Source organism: Equus quagga, chromosome 11 (assembly GCF_021613505.1).
Source record: "Equus quagga isolate Etosha38 chromosome 11, UCLA_HA_Equagga_1.0, whole genome shotgun sequence".
NCBI lineage: Eukaryota > Metazoa > Chordata > Mammalia > Perissodactyla > Equidae > Equus > Equus quagga.
In genome coordinates this window covers 64,429,132-64,448,757 of record NC_060277.1, presented here as the reverse complement: position 1 = coordinate 64,448,757, position 19,626 = coordinate 64,429,132, and the positions used below count along the sequence as shown (strand labels likewise).

At 51.5% G+C, this 19,626-nt stretch overlaps 2 protein-coding genes across 2 annotated transcripts in view; one reads left to right on the top strand and one right to left on the bottom strand.

The window, feature by feature from the left end:
* The window catches only part of GLP2R (glucagon like peptide 2 receptor), a 65,328-nt gene extending 61,815 nt beyond the window's left edge, over window positions 1–3,513 (top strand). The window contains exon 13 of the mRNA XM_046676779.1: window positions 862–3,513. Coding sequence (XP_046532735.1) covers window positions 862–1,197 — 336 coding nt within the window. The 3' untranslated portion in view covers window positions 1,198–3,513. The remainder of the gene's footprint in view (window positions 1–861) is intronic.
* A 5,646-nt stretch (window positions 3,514–9,159) lies between these two features.
* Window positions 9,160–15,927, bottom strand: RCVRN (recoverin). Its single transcript, XM_046674422.1, has 3 exons — window positions 15,547–15,927; window positions 12,344–12,455; window positions 9,160–9,360 (listed from the first exon to the last, which is right to left on the bottom strand). Exons 1-3 carry the CDS (start codon window positions 15,925–15,927, stop codon window positions 9,245–9,247), a joined length of 609 nt encoding a protein of 202 aa, XP_046530378.1. The 3' UTR covers window positions 9,160–9,244.
* Between the last annotated feature and the right edge of the window lie 3,699 nt (window positions 15,928–19,626).

Sequence of the window (19,626 nt, the reverse complement as noted above, 5' to 3'; positions counted from 1 at the left end):
TGTCCTCTGAGCATCCAGTGGAGACAGCTCAGATGAATAGGAAAAGGTGTTGAGATGAAGCTCAGAACCCAACCGTGGCCCCGTTGGAGACGTGCTGGGAGTATTAAAGTGTGATAGAGGGAACAGGCTTGAACTTTGGAGTCCAAAAATCTGGATTCAAGCCATGACTCACCCACTTAGGAGCTCTGAGTTCGTCAGGTCGATGTCCTCGTTGAGCCTCAGTTTCCTCATCTGTAAAATGGGAATTATAACAGTCCCTACCCTATAGTTGCCCTGGGCATGCTGAGCTCATGGTAAAGGCCCGATACCTGGTAACTATGATTATTCTTATTATTACTATTATTGCTTAGCTCCAACCAGCTCTCTGCTCCCTGGGAAAGAGGCTTGAGGGGGGAGGGGCGGAGGCCAGAACAGTGTTCTCCTGACGTGAGGAGTTGGAATTCCCAGCGCCCTGTCCCCTCCCAGGTTGACGTATCTATTTCTGTCTCCTCTCACTAGAATGTAAGCCTCTTGACAGCAAAACCTTCCTCCGTCTTGCTCACGGCTGCTGCTTCTGTGTCTGCACCTGCGGGTTCCTTTTCCATCAGCAGGTCTCAAATGCCACCTCGACACAGTCCTTTCCTGAACTCCATATGTCAAATTTGTGTCTCCTTACCCCACTGTCCTGCTTAATGGCCTCTCGGTGTCACGACCACCTGCTCTGCTCACATGTATTTGTGTGCTTCTCTTTGCTCGCCTCCTCCAGTTAGGAGGTAAGTTTCCCAAGGGTGGCGCAGAGTAGCCACTCCATAAATATTTGCCAAGTGGACTCACGACTAAATGACTCCAAGACGGTAACCTCGTCCTCTTCTCACCTGGCAGGTGAAGGCCGAGCTGCGGAAGCACTGGGTCCGCTTCTTGCTAGCCCGCCACTCAGGCTGCAGAGCCTGGGTCCTAGAGAAGAATTTTCGATTCCTGGGGAAATGCCCCAAGAAGCTCTCCGAGGGAGACAGCGCCGGGACACTGCGGAAGCTGCGACCCTCGCCCGGCAGTGGGCAGCTCCTGCACCTGGCCATGCAGGGCCTGGGGGAGCTGGGCGGCCGGCCACAGCGGGGTCACGCAGGCTGGCCCCAGGGCAGCAGCCTGTCGGAGAGCAGTGAGGGAGACTTCACCCTGGCCCACACCATGGAGGAGATTCTGGAGGAGAGCGAGATCTAGGCAGAAGGCCCACCTCTCTGGGTCTGCTCACCAGGGCCTCCTGAGAGGGGCGAGCGGGGAGGAGGCCATGCCGGAAGGATGTTGCGGGATGCAGTCATTACTCTTCCCATGCGCCGTGCCCACTTTGATGTGAGGTCTGTCTCAAGGTTTTTCATGCTCTGTTAGAAAGAGGCTGAGTAAACATTCACTGCTTTTCTGCCTTTGTCATCCTAATAGCCCTACCAGTGTGTTTTCCAGAATGACCTCTGGGGCTGGCCCTAAATTCAAGTGAATGGAGCCCTTGTGGTACAGAGAGATGTCTGCTATGAAATAGAGGCCAGCCAGTGTCTCTTCCTTTACCGCTCTTGGTACAAGGTAGTTCTATCTGAGGTCGGGTTTAGAGCGTAAAAGGACCACTTGGGAAGTGTTTCAAATGCAGAGTCCAGCTCATGGCAGAGACTCTAAGAGAGTGAGTCTGGGATGATGGCCAGTGATGGGAATTGTGTAACTGGCATCCCAGGTAATTCTGATTCAAGTCCACGCTTTGAAAACACTGGGCGGGGTGTGAGGGAGCTAGAAGCCCCCCCTGAGCCAGCCCATGGCAGCCTGAAGCCAGAGGTGTCCTGCCTTCAGCAGTTCGGCTGTGACACACGCCCTCCTCAGACGGTGTGGAGCTGCACACCACCCACCAGAGCACCACTCCTTTCCTTCTCCCCTCCTCCTCTCTTGTCGAGTCTCTCCTCCCTTTCTCCAACTCAGTTCTTCGTCCACGGTCACTGGAAGTTCTGTTTGATCCCTAACACCCAGCCTTCCTCTAAGGGTTGGCCCAGCTCCCAGGGCCCTCTGAAAGTGCCATTGGTCGTTTCCTCTCCTTTCTGGCTCCACCTGCCTCTCTGAGCTGGGCTTCTTCAAGCCTTATTTGCCCTACCGTTCTCCACCACTTTCGGTTTGCCGTTGACACATTGATGGCTGGACCTCCCACTCTGGGAGGTTTGCCCACTGCTCTCCCCGATCTGAGGCCCCGCTGATGGGAACTGCACTCCTCATGTGAAAAGGGATGCTGAAAGCTGGAGGGGGCCCAAGCAAAATGATAGGACCATGGCTGATCTGGACACGCTGAGGGGGACGCTGGGAGGGCCAGGCCTGTGGGACCCATGCTGCCGATGGGGTGTCGGAGTTGTGCTCCAGATCCTAAATGGAGGGAGCTTCTGGAGGCTGAGGGGGCCCAGGCAACTAGGGTCAGGCTCAGTGACTGGAACTATCCGGCAAGAGGCTGAAGGAAGATCAAGGGAGGAACTTTCTACAGAAACAGAGTGTCAAGGCCCAGGAGCGTCACTTTTATCGTGTGTAAAATGTATGTGTACATGGGTGGGGCACGTAGCTATGGGACTAAACATCGCCTTATATTAGGGGGAAGGGCAATTTGATACTTAATAAGTAAGGTTGCCATATTTAGCAATTAAAAATACATAATGCTTTATTAAATTTGAATTTCAGGTAAATGAATAATCTCATTGTATAAGTATATCCCATGGGATATACTTTGTCTGACATTCAAATTTAATTGCACATCCCGTATTTATCTGGCAACTCCATTGTCTAGGGTACTTTGCAGCAGGGCAGGGACTAGGGTGAGGCAAGTGAGGGGCTCAGTTCAGACGCAAAATTTGAGAGAGTACTAAAAGAACCTCAATTGTCAAGATAAGTAATATTTTAAGGCAATATTTTAAAAAATCAAACCTGCAAACTACAGCCATTTATTAAAAAAAAAAAACGTTTATTGGAACCAGGGCTGGAAGGAGGGTGAGACCAGTGAGGCCAGCTCAGGAGAATGCAGGGTCTGATCCTGGCTTTATTTAAAATTTTGATATTTTGCTCGTCATGGACTTTTTTAACATTAATTTTTATTTTTAAATGATTGCATCAAAATATTATTTCTCTTGATTACTGAGTTTTTTGGGCCCTCCTTAAATTTTGCACCTGAGGTGAGTTCCCGTCTTGCCCTCGCCCTAGTCCCGCTCTGCTTTGCAAAAGGGGAGCCTGAACTGAAGGCATTAGGCATGTGCGTGATGAAGCGAAGCTTTATTTTTTGGTGTCCAGATTATCCATGGTTCAGTCATTAAAATATACGCCCTTCCAACTCTCCTTTCTGCAAACATCCCTGCCGTTTCTCATCAGCCTATTAGCTCCCAGAAAGCTGGGGCCAGGTCACATCCCCAGCTTGCACCCAGCACAGCCGGTTCAGAGCAGGTGCTCAGTCAGTACGCATCGTCGAACGAGACAAAACAGAACTGTCTCGGGAGCATCGGACGCTGTGCGGGGTCAGTTATCCAGGACTCGGCCACTAATAGGAGAAGGAACTTCTTTGTTTATGAGTTTGTAAATATGTCCCCATCGCACACCCCCCCCCCCCCCCCCCCCCCCCCCCCCCCGCCTCACTCCACAAATGGGGTGGCACACGTGGGCTGCTTGCTTTTGTCTTGCTGATTAAATAAGTTTATTTAGTGTGGTTTGTGTTGGTCGATTCTTTTACATTTGTTTCTCCCTGGGGCTGGAGGTCTCTCACACCCCTGGGGAGTCTGGGGCACTGTTCCTGGCCAGAAGAGGGAAAAAGCGCTGCAGCATCAAGCCCAGGGACCCAGGTGGTCCATTGTCTCAGGGACCAAGAGGAGTAGGCAGAGGGGTAGGGGGTCAGAAGTAGAGGTCAGAGGTCAAAAGGGCGGAAGGCAAGCAACTCCCTCTTCTAGACCACCCTCGAGATCACTCACTTTGCTTGTTGCCTGGAAGGTCCCCCCAGTGGGTCTCAATCTCAGCGTTACAGTCACCTGGGAGACTTTCTAGAAGCATTGGTGTCTGGGCCCAGCCCCAGAGACTCCGACTGAATTGGTCTGAATGGGTCTGGACATTGGTATTTTTAGAGATTCCTGATTTTTAAAATTGTATTAAAATACACAAAACATAAAATTTACCATTTTAACCGTTTTTAAGTGCACAGTTCTGTGAGGTTAAGTACATTCACATCGCTGTGCAACCAGCACCACCATCATCTCCAGAACCTTTTCATCCTCCCAAACTGACACTCTCTCCCCATTACTGTTAATAACTCCCCACCCCCTCCCCCCAGCCCCTGGCGACCACCACTCTACCTTCTGTCTCTGTGAATGTGGCCAATCCAGGTACCTCATCTAAGTGGAATCACACGGTATTTGTCCTTTGTGACTGGCTTATTTCACCGCATAACGTCTTCAAGGTTCATCCATGTCATAGCATGTGTCAGAATCACCTTCCTTTTTGTGGGAGAATAACATTCCATTGTATGTATGCACTACATTTTTTTTTATCCTTTCATCTATTGGTGGACACCTGTGTTGCTTCTACATTTTAGCTACTGTGAATAATGCGTCTACGAACATGCGTGTTCAAATATCTGTTTGAGCGCCTATTTTCAATTCTTGGGGGTATATACCTAAGAGTGGAATTGCTGGATCATATTGTAATTCTGTTTAACATTTTGAGGAACCACCAAACTGTTTCCCACGGCAACTGCCTGATTTTATATTCCTAACAGTAAGGCACAAGGGTTCCTATTTATTCGCATCCTTGCCATTTTTTTGATAATCGCCATTCTTATGGATGTGAAGTGGTAGCTCAGTGTGGTTTTGATTTGAATTTGCCTAATGGCTAAAGATATTGAGCATCTTTTCCTATGCTTATTGACCATTTATGTATCTTCTTTGGAGAAATGTCTGTTCAAGCCCTTTGCCCATTTTTCAGTCAGGTTGTTTTTTTGTTGTTGAGTTGTAGGAGTTCTTTATATATTGTGGATATTAAGCCCTTATAAGATATATAATTTGCAAATATTTTCTCCTATTCTGTGGGCTGTGTTTTCACTCTCTTGATAGTGTCCCTTGATGTACAAAAGTTTTTAATTTTGATGAAGTCAAATTTATCTATTTTTTTTTTTAAGAATTCTTCTTTTTTTTTTAAAGATCGGCACCTGGGCTAACAACTGTTGCCAATCTTCCTTTTTTTTTTTTCTTTTTAAGGATTGGCACCTGGCCTAACAACTGCTGCCGATCTTTTTTTTCTTCTTCTTCTTCTTCTTCTTTATTTCCCAAACCCCCCTGGTACATAGTTGTATATCTTAGATGCAGGTCTCTCTAGTTGTGGGATGTGGGACGCCGCCTCAACGTGGCCTGTCGAATGGTGCCATGTCTGCGCCCAGGATCCGAACCCTGGGCCGCCGCAGCAGAGCGTGCGAACTTAACCGCTCGGCCACGGGGCTGGCCCCATCTATTTTTTTATTTTGTTGCCTGTGTTTTTGGTGTCATATCACCTGATTGGTTTTAATATGTGACCAAGGTTGAGAATACTGGTCAAAGCAGAAAGGGAGGAGGTGAAGATTCCCCTGGAAACTGACAATACCTTGCTGAGGTCCAGATAACCAGCCTTCCACCTGTGTAGCATTTAGAGCTTAGACATTCTTCCATAAGAACAGACCCAACTGACTGTCACAACTTAAGTGATAATCAGGGTAGGTGTAGTTGGTCTGGTTTTGTGGGTTTTCTGGAGTGGTGGGCATCCCAGCTGGGGCCTAAAATGAGACACAGACCTATCTTGGCTCATCTGATAAATTTGTGTGACCACCAACCAGAAATGGAGGTGGAGTGGGCAACATGGTGTCCATCCCTGTCTGGCTCCATGGACAGTGTCTGAGCCCTGGTGAGCAAAGAGAAGGTACAGACAAAATCTAAAAGAGCTGTTTCCAGGGGGCAATGACAATAGCTGTTTCCATGACCAATGCCACACCCCATGGTGTCCCTCCAACAGATTCTAACCCAGAAGTCATACCAGCAGCCCAGCACACAGCTTGGGGATGTCAGGAGCACTGTAGCCTTGGTTGTGGTGGGAATGCAGTGCCTGGTGGCAGCAATGGCACCTGGCACTAAGAGACCTATTTGTGAATCTGTGGGGGACGCCTCCTGAGGATGCTAAGAAATACCTGAGGGACACTGCATGAGAGGCTGGGATCCCGTGAGAGCAGTTTGGATTACTGCTCTTGATGAGACTCGTTTCTGCCCTTGAGTTTACATGTGCGTGAAGAAGCAGAAATTCAGAGATGCAAAGTGACTTCCCAAAGTCTCTATAGTGGACATCTATTCTTACAATCTACCCGTCTTATACTAATAGCATCCAGATTTTCCTCTTGGAAACCACACTTCTCCCGCTCTCAGTCCATGATGTTTGAGTTGTCTCAACTCCATCTTCAGCTGCAGGGATGGACAAGAAAATCTGTTTGGGCAATTCAAGCACGACGTCCTCCTGGCACCAGATATTGGGTCAGAAATGGGCATAAAACCAATCAGAGCCAATGAGAGACAGTCATGGAACTCTGGCTGGGACTCTCGACAGAAAAGCATTTTCTCTTTTCTGCTGAAACTGGAATCATGAAGAAGTCAGCCTGGGTCTGCTGGTGGCCATCTTGCTAACATGGGGAAACACCTGCCTGAGAAGTGAGCCACCACAGCAGAAAGCAGACCTAGGAGATGGAGAAAGAGCCTTGAGACATTGTTGGAGCCCCTGGATGAAGCCAGACCTAAAGCTAGTGCTACTCCTGAAATTTCAGTTAAATGTCAGTAAATTCCTATTTGTACCCCAACAATTTGTGTTGGGTGTTCTGTTCCTTGCATCTGGAAGAGTCTTGGTGACATGGCTCATCACCACTTCTACCTCCTTCTCTTCACTTCAGTCACATTGGACTCTACACTGCTTCTGGCTTCTCTCAGTATCTTCCCCACAGAGTGGCCTAGAGCTGTCCAGGACCCCAGCCCAAGTGGCCCTGCCACCCCCAGCTAACAGAAGATGTGTGAATTAGGTTATCACTCTTTGGTTCTCCATTGGCCAATAGAAGATCCAGTGGCCCCTTTATCTCTCTAATTGAACCATAGACCAACAAGGTTATTATGCAGCGCCTATGCCCTGTCCTGACCTCAGAGAGAAGTGAGGTCCTTCTTCTCCCCCTGAGCTGGCTCCTGGGTAACGCACTACGTCTGACACTGGACGGTTGTCGCGAGCAGTGCCTCCTCCTCCCAGAACCTCCGGATCAAATTCCCCTCCCCTTCCAGCTCTGATGTCGTGTGATCCAGAATTCTCTGTCCTGTCGTGTCCAGGTCAAACTATCAGGGCAACCTGGTGTAATCAAAGGGACTCTGCCTTAAGTACCAAATCCTCCTCTCACTTCACGGCATCAATGTCACCATCTACAGCATGGGGATAATAATGTCTTCATCGATGAAATAATGCTGAGCATCTAGCAGGATGCCCAGGTCATAGGAAATGCCCCACACATAAGTGCTAGGATTACTCTCAAGTTTGCCCTCCGCAAAGAGCAGTGCTCTCTGGTGGTGGTGATTGTGCCATGGCTGTGGCTAAAACTGGTGGGGGGAGTCACCCTCAATACCAGCAAACAGAGACCCCTCTGCCTCAGGGGGTTGTACACAGGTTGCTCAGTTGTCCAGGACATCTGTATATTTTTCTGACCTCATCTTGGAAGTTAAGCCTGGAGAATAAATGTACCTTCAAAACAATGAACCCAACGATCTTGGAGAACCCACTGACAGAGTGAGTTCTCAGGTGTCCCAGGTCCTGGAGATCTGATGAGGCAGTGTGGGCCAGTGGGCTGTGCTGGCCTGGCCCCTGCTCATTAGTTGGCTGACCCTGGGCTAGCTGCTTCCTATGTCTGGGCCTCGTCTTCCTTGTCTCTAAAATGAGAGGCCTCAGGGACATCAGTGGCTCTGTCTTCACCTCGCACCCTACCAAAACTGAACTTGTCATTACCCCTGAATCCAACGACCCTCCCTGTGTTTCCCATCTTGGTAGATGGCATCACCATTCACCAGCACTCAAGCCACAAACCTGGGTGCCATCCTCGTCCCTCTGTCATCCTCCTGCAGCCAGTCAGGTGGATTCTACCTTCTAGATACCTCCAGAGCGGTCTGTTCTCTCCACCCACTGCTGTTCCCCTGGCCCAGGCCACCCCGGCGACTATGAAAGTGTAATTTCTAGGCTCCTTGCCCTAGTCTTGGGTCTCTCATTTATTTCTACCCCAGAGGGTTCTCTTACCTACATAAATCCCTCCTTCTTCAAACTGCACAGTGGTACCCATGGCCCCCACGGTGAAGCCCAGTCTTCCAGGGGCTGCAGGGAAGGCTTCTCTCGGTCTGGCCCCTGTCTCCCTTCCTGGCTTAACTCACAGTCTGCTCTCGCTCCTCCCTCTGCTTGTGGATCCCCGGGCCTTTTCATAGTCCTGGAACTTGAAATTCTCGTTCCTGCCTTGGGTCAGCGTGGGCTCCCCTCTGAGATAAGGCGCTTCGCCCCCTCCCTGGCCACAGTCCATTGGGTCTTAACTTACATGTCCCTTCCTTAGGAACACCTTCTCTGGCCTCTGGACAAGTCAGCCCTACCTGTCATATCTTCCCACAGTATTTTGACGTCTCCACAGCAACCTCCCTGCTTATAATGGCTTCTTCCAGGTCTCTAGTCCCCTCCGCACCCTGAGCTCCCCGGGAGCGGGCCGCATCTGTCCTCTGCCCCACGGCAGTCCCAGCACCCAGCCTGTGACGCAATGGCAGTACATCCTTGTCTAGAGGCTGAGCCGACAGAAATCATTTCCTTTCCAGTTCAAGAACGAACAGCCAGCCGTGTGCCAGCTCCTCTTGCGTTTATTGGAACCTGCTTACCCAGCAATCCTCAAAGGAGCTTACACGGGGCTGACATTTAGGACTCCTGTGACCTAATCCCGGGATTATCTCGGAGGCTTGGGCTGGCGGGCAGGGGGAGGGGAGGCGGTGGGTCTAAGGGGAGGGAAGAAGAAAGCCTGAAGACAGAAGGAAGAAGGAAGCGGTGGATTGCTAACGACGCTTCCGATTGGCAGGGAGCTGTGCTGGGGGTTAATGTGCTGTGGGGTTTGGGGTCTCTGTGGCCCCTGGGGTGCGTGCACGTATGTGCATGTGTGTGTGTGTGTGTGTTTCTGCGAGTGATGAGGGGAAGGAGAGCCGAGCAGTTGGCATCAGTGTTTCTTTTCCTTTATCTTTTCCTTCACTTTTTGAGGCTCAAATTGGATCAGTCGCAGGATTTCCTTATTGGCCAGCGTCCCCTCGATGAACTCTTTCTCTGTAAGTTTATCTGTGCATGGGGAAAAAACACTACAGTCAGGATTCAGGATTGGCTGTTTCAAGCTGCCACTAGGCTGACATTGGCCAGCATGCCCAGGATGGATGTATCCATTATGAAAATACTGAGTCTCAGTGCCCCCGGGGGCACCCCCACCCCCACCCCAGATACCCACCCTCTCCCCAGGACCCCTGGCCCTCCCCCTGAACCAGCAACCAGAGGGTTAAGGACTGGCCCTGCCCAGGGCCTCCAGGATGCAGTCCAGTGCTGTGTGTCTCTTCTGATTGGTTGGTGTCTCTGCCCTGCTGGTTATGAATTGTTTTGTATATTACCCCAGGTCTCAAGCCTCCAGGTCTGGGGGAACTTCCTGGGGATTGAGCAGAGCAGAGTCTCAGTTGAGAAGCAGGGAACAGTATGTACGCAGGGAGGAGGGAGCGAAAGGTCAGGGTCTAGTGTGCTGCCAGGGAGAGCCCGGCTTGTGGAGAGCTCTCTGCCCCCTGGCAGCACAGGGGCAGCCCCGTGATGCTGTGATTCTCGGCTGACAGCTCCACCCTCACTCTTCCTTAGGCATCTCTGCATCCCCCCGTCTGCCTCCTCACTTGGGATGGAGAGAGTCTTGCCTCCAACTATTGTCTTCTGTTCCATCCAGTTAAGGGCAAGTCACAGAGCCCTTCCCCTGTGCCAGAGCCACCGTGCACGGGGCTGAGGTCACCACAGGGGACAGAGGGCAGGGGGCAGGGTGCAGCATAGAAGGGAGTGAGAGAAAGTCCCTGGCCGCAGGAAACTCTTGGTCTGATGGAGAAGAGCGTCCCATGTAGAAATAAGTTTAGAATGAGACAGGGGCTCCTTTCTGCTCGTGGTTCTGCTCATAGTCCTGCACCCAATAGGTGCTCATCAATGCTTGGCTGAACTGAAATGGGTTTCCGCTGGCTTATGCTCCAGGCCTTTCGGGCATCCTTAATCCCTCTTGGGTTTGGATCCAGGCTGCTTCCCTACACAGGTCTGGGTGGTGCAATTTGGGCTTTAAAGTCCCAGCTACCCTATCAGCCTCACACAGCTTGAACCTCCCACCATCAGAGCCGATGCTGGAGAGAGGCGTTGTCTCCAGGTGGGCCCTGTGAACACACACACGCGTCACCTGGCAGGACTCACACGTCAGCCCCCAGCACCACCGCCACCTGTGACATTCACCTGGGTCCATTTTCAGGTTAGCAAGTAGCTGAACAGGGGGCTCCACACGTGGCAGACCCAGAGGGATGCCATGAAGGGGGTTAAAGAGCCAATGGGCTGAGGTGGCACAGGGAGGTGGTTAAGCAGCCAGGATCTACGCAAACAAGGAGGGAAGGAAGGTGCTCAAAGGGCAGGTGACATCAGGGCCGGACTAGGATGAGGCAAGTGAGGTGCCAACCCTGTCAAATTTAAGGAGGCGCTCACTTTCAGGGTGGTGCGAGCTCAGGGCCGGCACCTGACAACAAGTGTCTCCTTAAATTTGGTACCCCGGCACCTCACTTGCCTGACCCTAGTTCCAGCCCTAGTGCCAATGACCTTCTCACTTCTGTGACTTCTTCCTGGACTGCAGATTAGCGGGGCCAGGGTCATCTCTACCCACCCTTACTTAACGTCCTACTCAGACCTGTCCCCTGGAACCCTGGTAAGAGACTGCCCCAGAGACCACAAAAGGGCCAACATTGGCCCCTCTGATGTGTTTGGGCCACATAGTGCTTCATCATTCGAGAAACGTCAGATTTTAAAAATCTCGATTGCTGGCTTCTCTTAAAAAATCAGATGATGAGGCCCCAGAGGGCTCCATGTTACCACATGGCAACAATCAACTGGAGACCATCAGACCAGACATCCACTCTCCACTATTTACCAGTCCCTATCACTTAGTAGGGCTACTGTCCACCTCTCTCACTTTCATCATCTGCCTCCTTGGCCATGTGAGTTTGCAGCACCCCCTGACACCAACTCCTCTACTGCATCCTTCGTGGGTTGGCCACGAGCATCATGCCCAGCGGCCCCAGCGGCCCAGGTCTGGACTCCATCATCGCTTTCAATGCAAGACCACACTCCCCACTGCTGCTCCCAGCCAAAGGCTGAGCGGGGCAGAGTACTGAGACAGGTCAGCTCCTGGAAGAAGAGGGCTCGAGGATGCCCCGTGGGCTTTGCCAAAACTTTCTTAGAACAGCTCTGCAGCCTAAGACTTTCCTTACCCAACATTCGTTCTTTGCCTCTCTGCCCACGGGGCTCTGATCTGCTTTGCAGTCTGACGGCTTTACAGCCTCTCCTAGAACCCTCCCATTTTCCCTGGCAGGCCTCTCCCCTAATAAATCTCTTGTAATCTGGTTTAAATCTCATCTTGTCTGGCAGTGCTTCTCAGATACCCAAATTAACTTCCTAAAGTAAAACCGTGTCAACTGAGGTCCCACTTCCTTGGGATTCGATGCTAATTCAGACGCAGACTGAGCTGAAGTCTGCCCGGTCCTAGCTGTGCAGAAAGTATTTTTAAAACAAGTAAAGGAAACCAACGTGTCTAAAAACCAGGCACTTCCTTCAGAAAGAAATAATTTGCAATTCCTCTAAACTCGTCATTTGCATACAAACTGATAAGAGCTGTTGCCTGCACTTTTTACCATCTCTTCCTTCACTGTGGGCCGACTCTTAGAACAAAAGGTGTTTTTCCTCAGAAGCACTTGGTAATTTAGAGCTCTCCTAATCCCCCAGAGAGCCTCAGGCAGCGACGGAGTTTTATAAGCCAGCGGGATGTGGCGCCGTTTCCCACCAGCAGCGGCAGCTCCAGAGTGGCAGCAGCAGCAGAAATGGGTCCTGCTGACTCTTCTGCTCATTCCCCTCAAGGGCCCTTCACACAGCCCCGCAGTGCATGAGCTGTTCCCTGTCCTGCCTGGGCACTGGGACTCAGGATAAATCTCACCGGGGTCTCCAGGAAGCAGCCTGCGGCTGTAAAATCAAAAGCTATGAAGGAGAAGGAACTCACCATCATCTTTCTTTCCAAAGAACCCCCAGATCTTCTCAGCTCGCTTCTCCGGGGTATTTTCATCATCTGGAAGGTTCTTCAAGTCCTCAGGATTGATCATTTTGAAAATCGCCTGCACCAAATAAAAGAAAGAACTCGTCATAAGGAGCAGCAGGGACTGGCCACCCCGGGGAACACGTGGCTGGCAGAGGTTAAAATGCAGATTCCCAGGGCCCAGCCTGGCCGATTGCATCCAAGCGCCTGCAAGGGTGGCCAGGGCGTCCGTCTTTTTGAGATCCTCAGACAGGACAGGAACGTGGGGGGATCGGGGAGGAAAGCTTCCACTTCTTATTTTGTCCCTTTCTGTCCTGTTTGAATTTCCTGACCATGTAGACATATTACTTTCATTTTAAATGAAAATAAGAAATAAAAAGCTTCCTGATGGTAATTCCACAGCAGCCCTGAGGTTGCCATTTGGGAACTGCTACCTTGAGCCCCACTGCCCGGAAGTTCTGGAACATCCAGAGGCTCCTTCTGGGCCGGTGGGGTACGGAGCCTGCCCAGCCGAGTTGGCCTATGGTGATACGGTTGACATTTGTCGAGTGTGTGTCACTTTTCTAAACACGTCCACATGTACCCTCCACAACAACCTTATGAGGGGGGCATTGTTGGCCCCATTTTACAGATGAAGAAACTGAGACGACTAACTGCCACCGAGCTAGGAGCAGAAGAGTGGGGGTCCTCACCCAGCAGTTTGGTTCTAGACTCTCCAGGCTTGCATCACGTCAGTCACCTCCTCGTTCCTGGAACGCCTTGGAGAGCGTCCCAGGCACTGGGGGAGGGTCGGGAGGCGTCAACCAGAACTTTCCAGAGGTCTCCCTTTGGAAAACAGGAAGCCCCTCACTTACCCTCCACTCAGGGAGGGGGCCAGGGAAAGGTTTAGTGTTAGGCTCAAGGAACCTCTTCACCTCCCTCTACTCTCGTAATAAAGGAGCTGGATGTGCGATGTGGAGCAAAGCAGGAAGTGCCTCCTGCCCTGTGATCAGGGACAGGGACCAGGTGGTCCCCACGTGCCCCTCCAGCCCCAGTGGACTGAGTCCGCCAGCTCAATAACTCCAGGGCTGGCCAGGCCCAGCGTGGACACTCAAGGTGGTGGCTCCGGGCTTGCCCCAGCCTGCACCCTCAGCGTTGCAGGGGGCTCCTGGAGCAGGCAGGGGTGTCGGGTGGAAGTTGGGAGGGCACCTTGGAGACACCTGGGACCACAGCCCTGCAGGGGCAGTAAGGTGCGTGAAATTAGCCTGGAGGGAAGGTCAACAGCTGTGAGAAGTTCCCTCTTAGCCCCCCAGGCTACGACAAGAGGAGCAGGACATCAAACCCAGCAGCTTGGGGCAGCAGCCTCGGCTGCCTCTGCTCAGAGCCCAGAGGTGCCCAGCAACTGACGTGTAAGTGGCTCCCTTAACTCATCTCTCTGTCCTGAGCCCTGGGAACTCTGTGCACGCCCCATGGCTAAATGGTGGGAGTGGTTGGCTGCCTGCCCTACTCTGCTTCTAACACTAAGGACAGACTGGGGCCTCAATGAAAGAACCAAGAAAGAACCATCAAATCCTCACCGTGGGCCCTGGGACGTTACATGGTTTTCCCAAGCCCCTGATTGGTGGCGTAGCTGGGACTAGAACCCATAATTTCTGACTCCCAGGCCAGTGACCTTGTGATCTGGTGGGTAAGGGAGCCTTGGCGCCACCTTGCACAGCCTCAGCTGTGGATGCTCCCCGCCTCCCTCCCCTTCCCTCTCTCTCCCCCTTCCTTCCTTCCCGGTCTCTCCCTTCCTTCCTTCCCGGTCTCTCCCTTCTCCTTTTCCTCAGGGAGCACCAAGTCGTAGGCCTCCGCTGGGCTGGCATCCTTTAGGTGGTTCTGAGGATGTGGTCCCTCTCCCAGGCCCTGCCAATCCAGGGGATCTTGCTCTACGGGAGGTTCCCACACACCTGCCCATAACGGGAGGCCCAAGCAGAGTCCACTACCACAAGCTGGTGCTTGGCTCTTTTATTTATGGCTTCTCCTAATAAGGGTGGGAGAATTATGCAAATGAAAGCAGGATTACAAATGCATCTAAAATTATCTATAATATGAAAAGCTTTCTCCCTCTTAACAGGAAGGGAATTAGAGAAATAAAGCAAGTGGCGTGGGGTAGGGGGATAAAAAAAAGATCGAGTAAGAAGATACTAAATGAAGGGAAATACAGATGATATAATAGAGAAAAATAGAAACATCCTAGTTGTCAAAAAATGTAGGAATATAGGGCAATAATTGTATGGCATTTCCATAAGATGGAATTCTAAGCAGCTATTAAAAATGGTTTTGAAGAACATATATTGATATGGAAAATATTCATAATAAAATAGTTACTGAAAAAAGTATGATAAAAGTCACATATGAATATATCATGGTTCTAAAGTTATTCAAAAATGTATAGATAAAAGACTGGAAAGGGTTATACCAATATGTTGACAATAATTTTCTCTGGATGATGGAATTAAAGGCAATTCTCATTTTCTTTTGCGTATGTTTCTAAATTTCATGAATTGCTTATATATCAAATAAAACTATTTTCAAGACATGTAAAATCTTCACAATAAATGATCTGACGCTGGGCCAATATGGACAGAGAGGAGAATGCGTGCTGGCCTGCGAGGACCCTGAGGATCTGGTGGTTCCATCTAGGACAGGTGACGGAGGAGAAAGCTGAGAGTCACAGGGGGAGGTGACCTGCCACATGTCATGAAGACAACCTGGACTAGAACACAGATTCAGATCCCCCAACTTTGGCCTCTTTCTACTGGATATTTGAAACACGTCGCATGTTAAAAATCACTTGTGAAAGAATCTGAAATCTGAATGAGGAGTGTTGAAGGTTTTGAAGGACATCTTAATGAAGAGAGGAAGGAAGGAAAGGAGGAAGGAAGGAAGGAAGGAGGGAAGGAAACAAAAAGTGTAAATAATAGGAAATCCCAGATTCTTCTTTAGGAGGAAAATGAAACCGGTTATGTTGATAGTATGTTGGAGATCCCTCCTCACCTTGCTCCCAGAACCATTGAGTCACAAAGCCTGGATCCCCACTCCACCCTCCAGCGCCCCCAGCGGCTACCTCCTGTGCAGCAGCAGCAGGGGGCCCTGACCCTGGGTGACCCCAGTCTCGTGCAGCCGGAAAGGGGTAAGCCGAGACTGACCATGATGATCTCCAGCACTTCATTCTTGCTGATGGTGCCGTTGCCATCCACGTCGTAGAGGGAGAAGGCCCACTCCAGCTTCTGGTTGGTCTTGCCCGCAGTGGTCATGTGCAGGGCGATGACGTACTCCTTGAAGTCCAGGGTGCCATCGCTGTTGGCGTCAAAGCTGCGGAACACGTGCTGGGCGTAGGCCTTGGGGTCGGCCTCGGGGAAGAACTTGGAGTAGATGCTCTGGAACTCCTGCCGGGTGATGAGGCCGCTGGGGCACTCCTTCAGGAAGGACTGGTACCAGGCACACAGCTCCTCCTCTGTGAACTTGGTGTTCAGCTGCAGCTCCTCCAGGATCTCCTTGGACAGGGCCCCGCTTTTGCTGTTCCCCATCGATGCAGCAGCGTGGGCCCGGCCGGGCAGTTGCCGCTAGGTGGGTGAGCGGGAGCAACGTCGTCTCCCGGCTGACGGGGCTGGGTGCCACTGGAGGCAGATGCTGAGATGCTGGCGGATTAGGAGGATTTGTGGCCAGTTCACCCCAGTACTTGGAGGGAGGAGGAGCCAGGAGCTTGTGGGGGAGGGGGGCAAGCTCCCAGAATCCCCCTGAGATTAAAATAAAGAGCTGACAGCAGGTGGTCAATACACTGTGGCCTTCTGGGAAGACAAGACAGGAGGTCAGAACATTCAGAGTGGAAGCCTTGGGCAGAAGCCTTCCTCACTGTCCCTTGCCCGTCCCTCCTGCACCCCCAATGCTACCTCTCTAAGAATAGCTAGGAGACTCCAAGAGTGGACTAAGTGGACTCTGAGTCCACGGCCTGTGTTCTGCCTTAACTCTGAGGGTCTCAGGGGCACGGATGGCATCTTTCACTGAGCCCTATGATGCAGTGCTTAGGAGCCAGGTGGGTTCAAATCCCAGCTTTGCAATTTACTAGCTGTGTGACCCCAGGCAGTTCCTTAACCTCTCTCTGCCTAGAACGCTCTCCTCCTCATCCTTCCCTCCTTCACGGCTTTCCTTAAACGTCACCTTCTCAGGAAGTCCTATCCTGACCACTCTGTTTACCATAGCATATCCCACCCCGAACCATCAGCACGCCCCAAACTCTTTATCCTGCATTATTTTTCTCCCTCACACATATACCTTCTGACTTACTGTTTGTTTATTCTGAGTGCTGTTGCGGCCTCACCAGAAGGGAAGCTCCATGAAGGCAGGATTCTACCTGTTTGTTCCTGGCTGCATCTCCACTGCCAGAGTGGTGCCTTGCAGCTTTGGGCCTTCAGTGAATATTCCTTAAGTGAACAGGCATAATAATAGTGTCTACCTTATTGTTATTGTGAGGCTGAAATGAGCTCATATGTGCAATGAACTTAGAACAGAGCCTGGCGCATAGTAAGTGCTGGAGGTTAGCTTTGTTATTATTCATCTACAACAGGGATGGAAAACTGAACTGTCCACAGGGGCCAACAAGTGCAGTGAGTAGCAGGTGGATCAGGGAGGCAATAGGGAGCGGTGAGGCCTGTGTCCTACAAGGAAGGGGCTGCCATTCGAATGTGGTCATATGGGATTATGGCCCAGTGTTCCTAGATTTTTCAATTATCCAAAAGAAATCCGGAAATCAGATTTTTAGATGTAATTTCCAAACTTTTTAAACTTTGAGAGTTAATTCAAAATTTTTAAAAATGTAGTGTGGGTCAAATATAACATATCTGTGGCTCAGTTTCAGCCTGTGGGTTGTCACTTGGCAACCATGCCTGGTGCCTGGAGCTGGCAGACACTAACACACACTTGTTGAGTGAGCGACAGATCAAGGGGCTAGGGAGCTCTATCTGGGAAGGCTTCGCACCCTGCAGTCAGCGCAGGGACGAGTCCAGGACACAAGGAGGAACCCTACTGAGTCTTCTGTACCTGAATTCTCATCACCCAAAGGAAAGGTGGGTGGCGCTCTGGCTCGGCTGGGTGTAACTGGAGGGGAGTGCGTCTGGGCCCAGAATTCCCATGGGATGGGAGAGAGGGCCCCTCTTTGCCCAGGGCTTGTAACTATGAAGAATAAACCCCACAGTCTCTAGGCAGGTGAGTTGGGGTTTGCACCCTATTTTATAACAGGCTCAGGACAGGGGACAGTAGGGTCCCACTGCTGGGAGAAAGCCACCTGCCACCTCACCCTGATGTTGCTTGGGAAGGACTGAGAAGTTCATGCACCAATGTGCTGACCCACTGCTGCCTCCCGCCCACCCCACCCCCTGTGGTTCCAGAGTATTTCTCAGGAGGCCTTAATGTTGGGGGGGGGTGGGGGTGGGGGTGTGTACTTAGTATTTTTTTCCCATCAGTTTGTGACAGCATCTTATTTCTTAATAAGAGCCTTTCTCTTTTTCTAGACTTTCACTATCCTGTAGCAGGCATTTGTTCTCAGGAGGAGATAGAAATAGGAGAGTCACAAAAAACAAACAGGAAACAAAACCCAGGCTGTGAAAGTGAGGCCAGAACCCTTGCCTCCGAACCAGGTGAGCAGAAGTGCCTGCCAGACCTGGGCGCACCAAGCCTGCAGCTAACAGGCCAATGCTACAAAGAAGAAATGGAATTCCAAAAGGCATGTCACCTGCCTGGGTCACGTAGTTGCTACATGGCAAAGCCAGGAGGAAAGGCTGGGTCTGCCAGGTGCCCCGTTCCGGGTTCTCTGCACTCTCTCTACATTACAACTGCCTCCTTTCTCAAGGAGACCTGAGCCGGGGGGACAAGAAGTTCCATTTCCGTAGGTGAGGAGCTGAGGGTTGACAGCAGAAGAGGCCGTGGGCCAGGGGACAGGGCCCTCGGTTAACACAGAAGCCAGAGCCCCCCAGTATCTTCTGCCCTTTCCAAAGGCAAGGAGGAAGGGGCTGGAACCAGGTTGGAAGCAGCCAGGTACTGTCCACATTCTTCACGTTGCTGTGCCCGGGAGGGGCCCAACTGTGGGAGGGGACCACCGGCAGCTGTGTTGACGCTGCTGAGAGAGGGGTCATGACCTGGAGGTTTGTTTGAAAACCTGCATAAACATCTTCTATCAGAGGGAGAGTTTACACTCTTAGCCAAACAAGTTGTTGGAGATGATGTATGGTGAATGGATTTGTTAAGTCTGAGCTGGGGCCATAAACTCGCCCAAAACCCCAAAGCCTGCTGGCAAGAAGGCCTCGCCTCCGGTCAGAGAATCTCAGTTTGTGTCTCCCCCTCCCGGCCTTGCCTTGACTCAAAGAAGCAGGCTGTGTCCTGACTGTTAGCTGGGGCCCAGGCCCTAGCCTTTGCCCCGTTCCTCTACCCTCCCCTGCCGTGAGATGAGGGACCAGAGGACCCTTCCTCCTTCTGCCTGGAACCAGAGCCTGCACACAAGTCTGCGCTGAGAGGGAAAAGGGAGTAGGGCGAGGGGTGTGGGAGGAAGAGAATGGGAAAGAACGCTCCTCCCACGGCCGTCCCAACGCAGTATATGGCAATCCATCCTTTGCGTGCTTCGACTGAAATCCTTGAGTCATCCTCAGCGCCTCTCTCTCCGTCACACCCCACTCCAACCTGTCAAGAAGGTGTTGGCTCTACCTTCAAAGTCCATCCAGAACCTGACCATTGTCCCCACCTCCACCGTGACCGCCTCCTACAGGCACTGTCTCCTCTCCCTGTGGTCCACTTCTGTGTCCTCCTGCTTCTGCCCTTGTCCCCTGGAGTCGGACAGCGAGCCCTATAGCAACGAAGTCAGGCCATGCGCTGCTCATCTCGGACCCTCCTACACAAAAGTCAAAGAGCTTCTAAGGCCAGCAAAGTCCTGCAGAAGCTGTCCCCTCCTCTCCATCCCTCTGCTTGGCCACACTGGCCTCAAACGAGTGGGTGACCCCCAGCCTTTAACTGGGCCACCTCCTCTGCCTGGAACTTTCTTCCCCAAGCTACCTGCTGGGCTCCCTTCCAGGTCTCCTTGTCTTTGATCAAATGCCACCTTCTCGATGAGGCCACCCAACTACACAATTTAACATGGCAACTTCCCCACCCTCACCCCTGGAACCACCAATCCCACTCACCCTCCCCTGTTCATCTTTCTCCATAACACTCAACACCTTCCACACACGTACCCATGCTCT

Excerpts from the sequence above, each read along its gene's own strand:
- RCVRN (XM_046674422.1), bottom strand. The coding sequence starts at position 15,927 with ATGGGGAACAGCAAAAGCGGGGCCCTGTCCAAGGAGATCCTGGAGGAG. Across the intron at positions 12,456-15,546 it reads AAGTGCTGGAGATCATCATG|GCGATTTTCAAAATGATCAA; the intron begins GTCAGTCTCGGC and ends TATTTGGTGCAG. Across the intron at positions 9,361-12,343 it reads CTTTGGAAAGAAAGATGATG|ATAAACTTACAGAGAAAGAG; the intron begins GTGAGTTCCTTC and ends CCCCATGCACAG.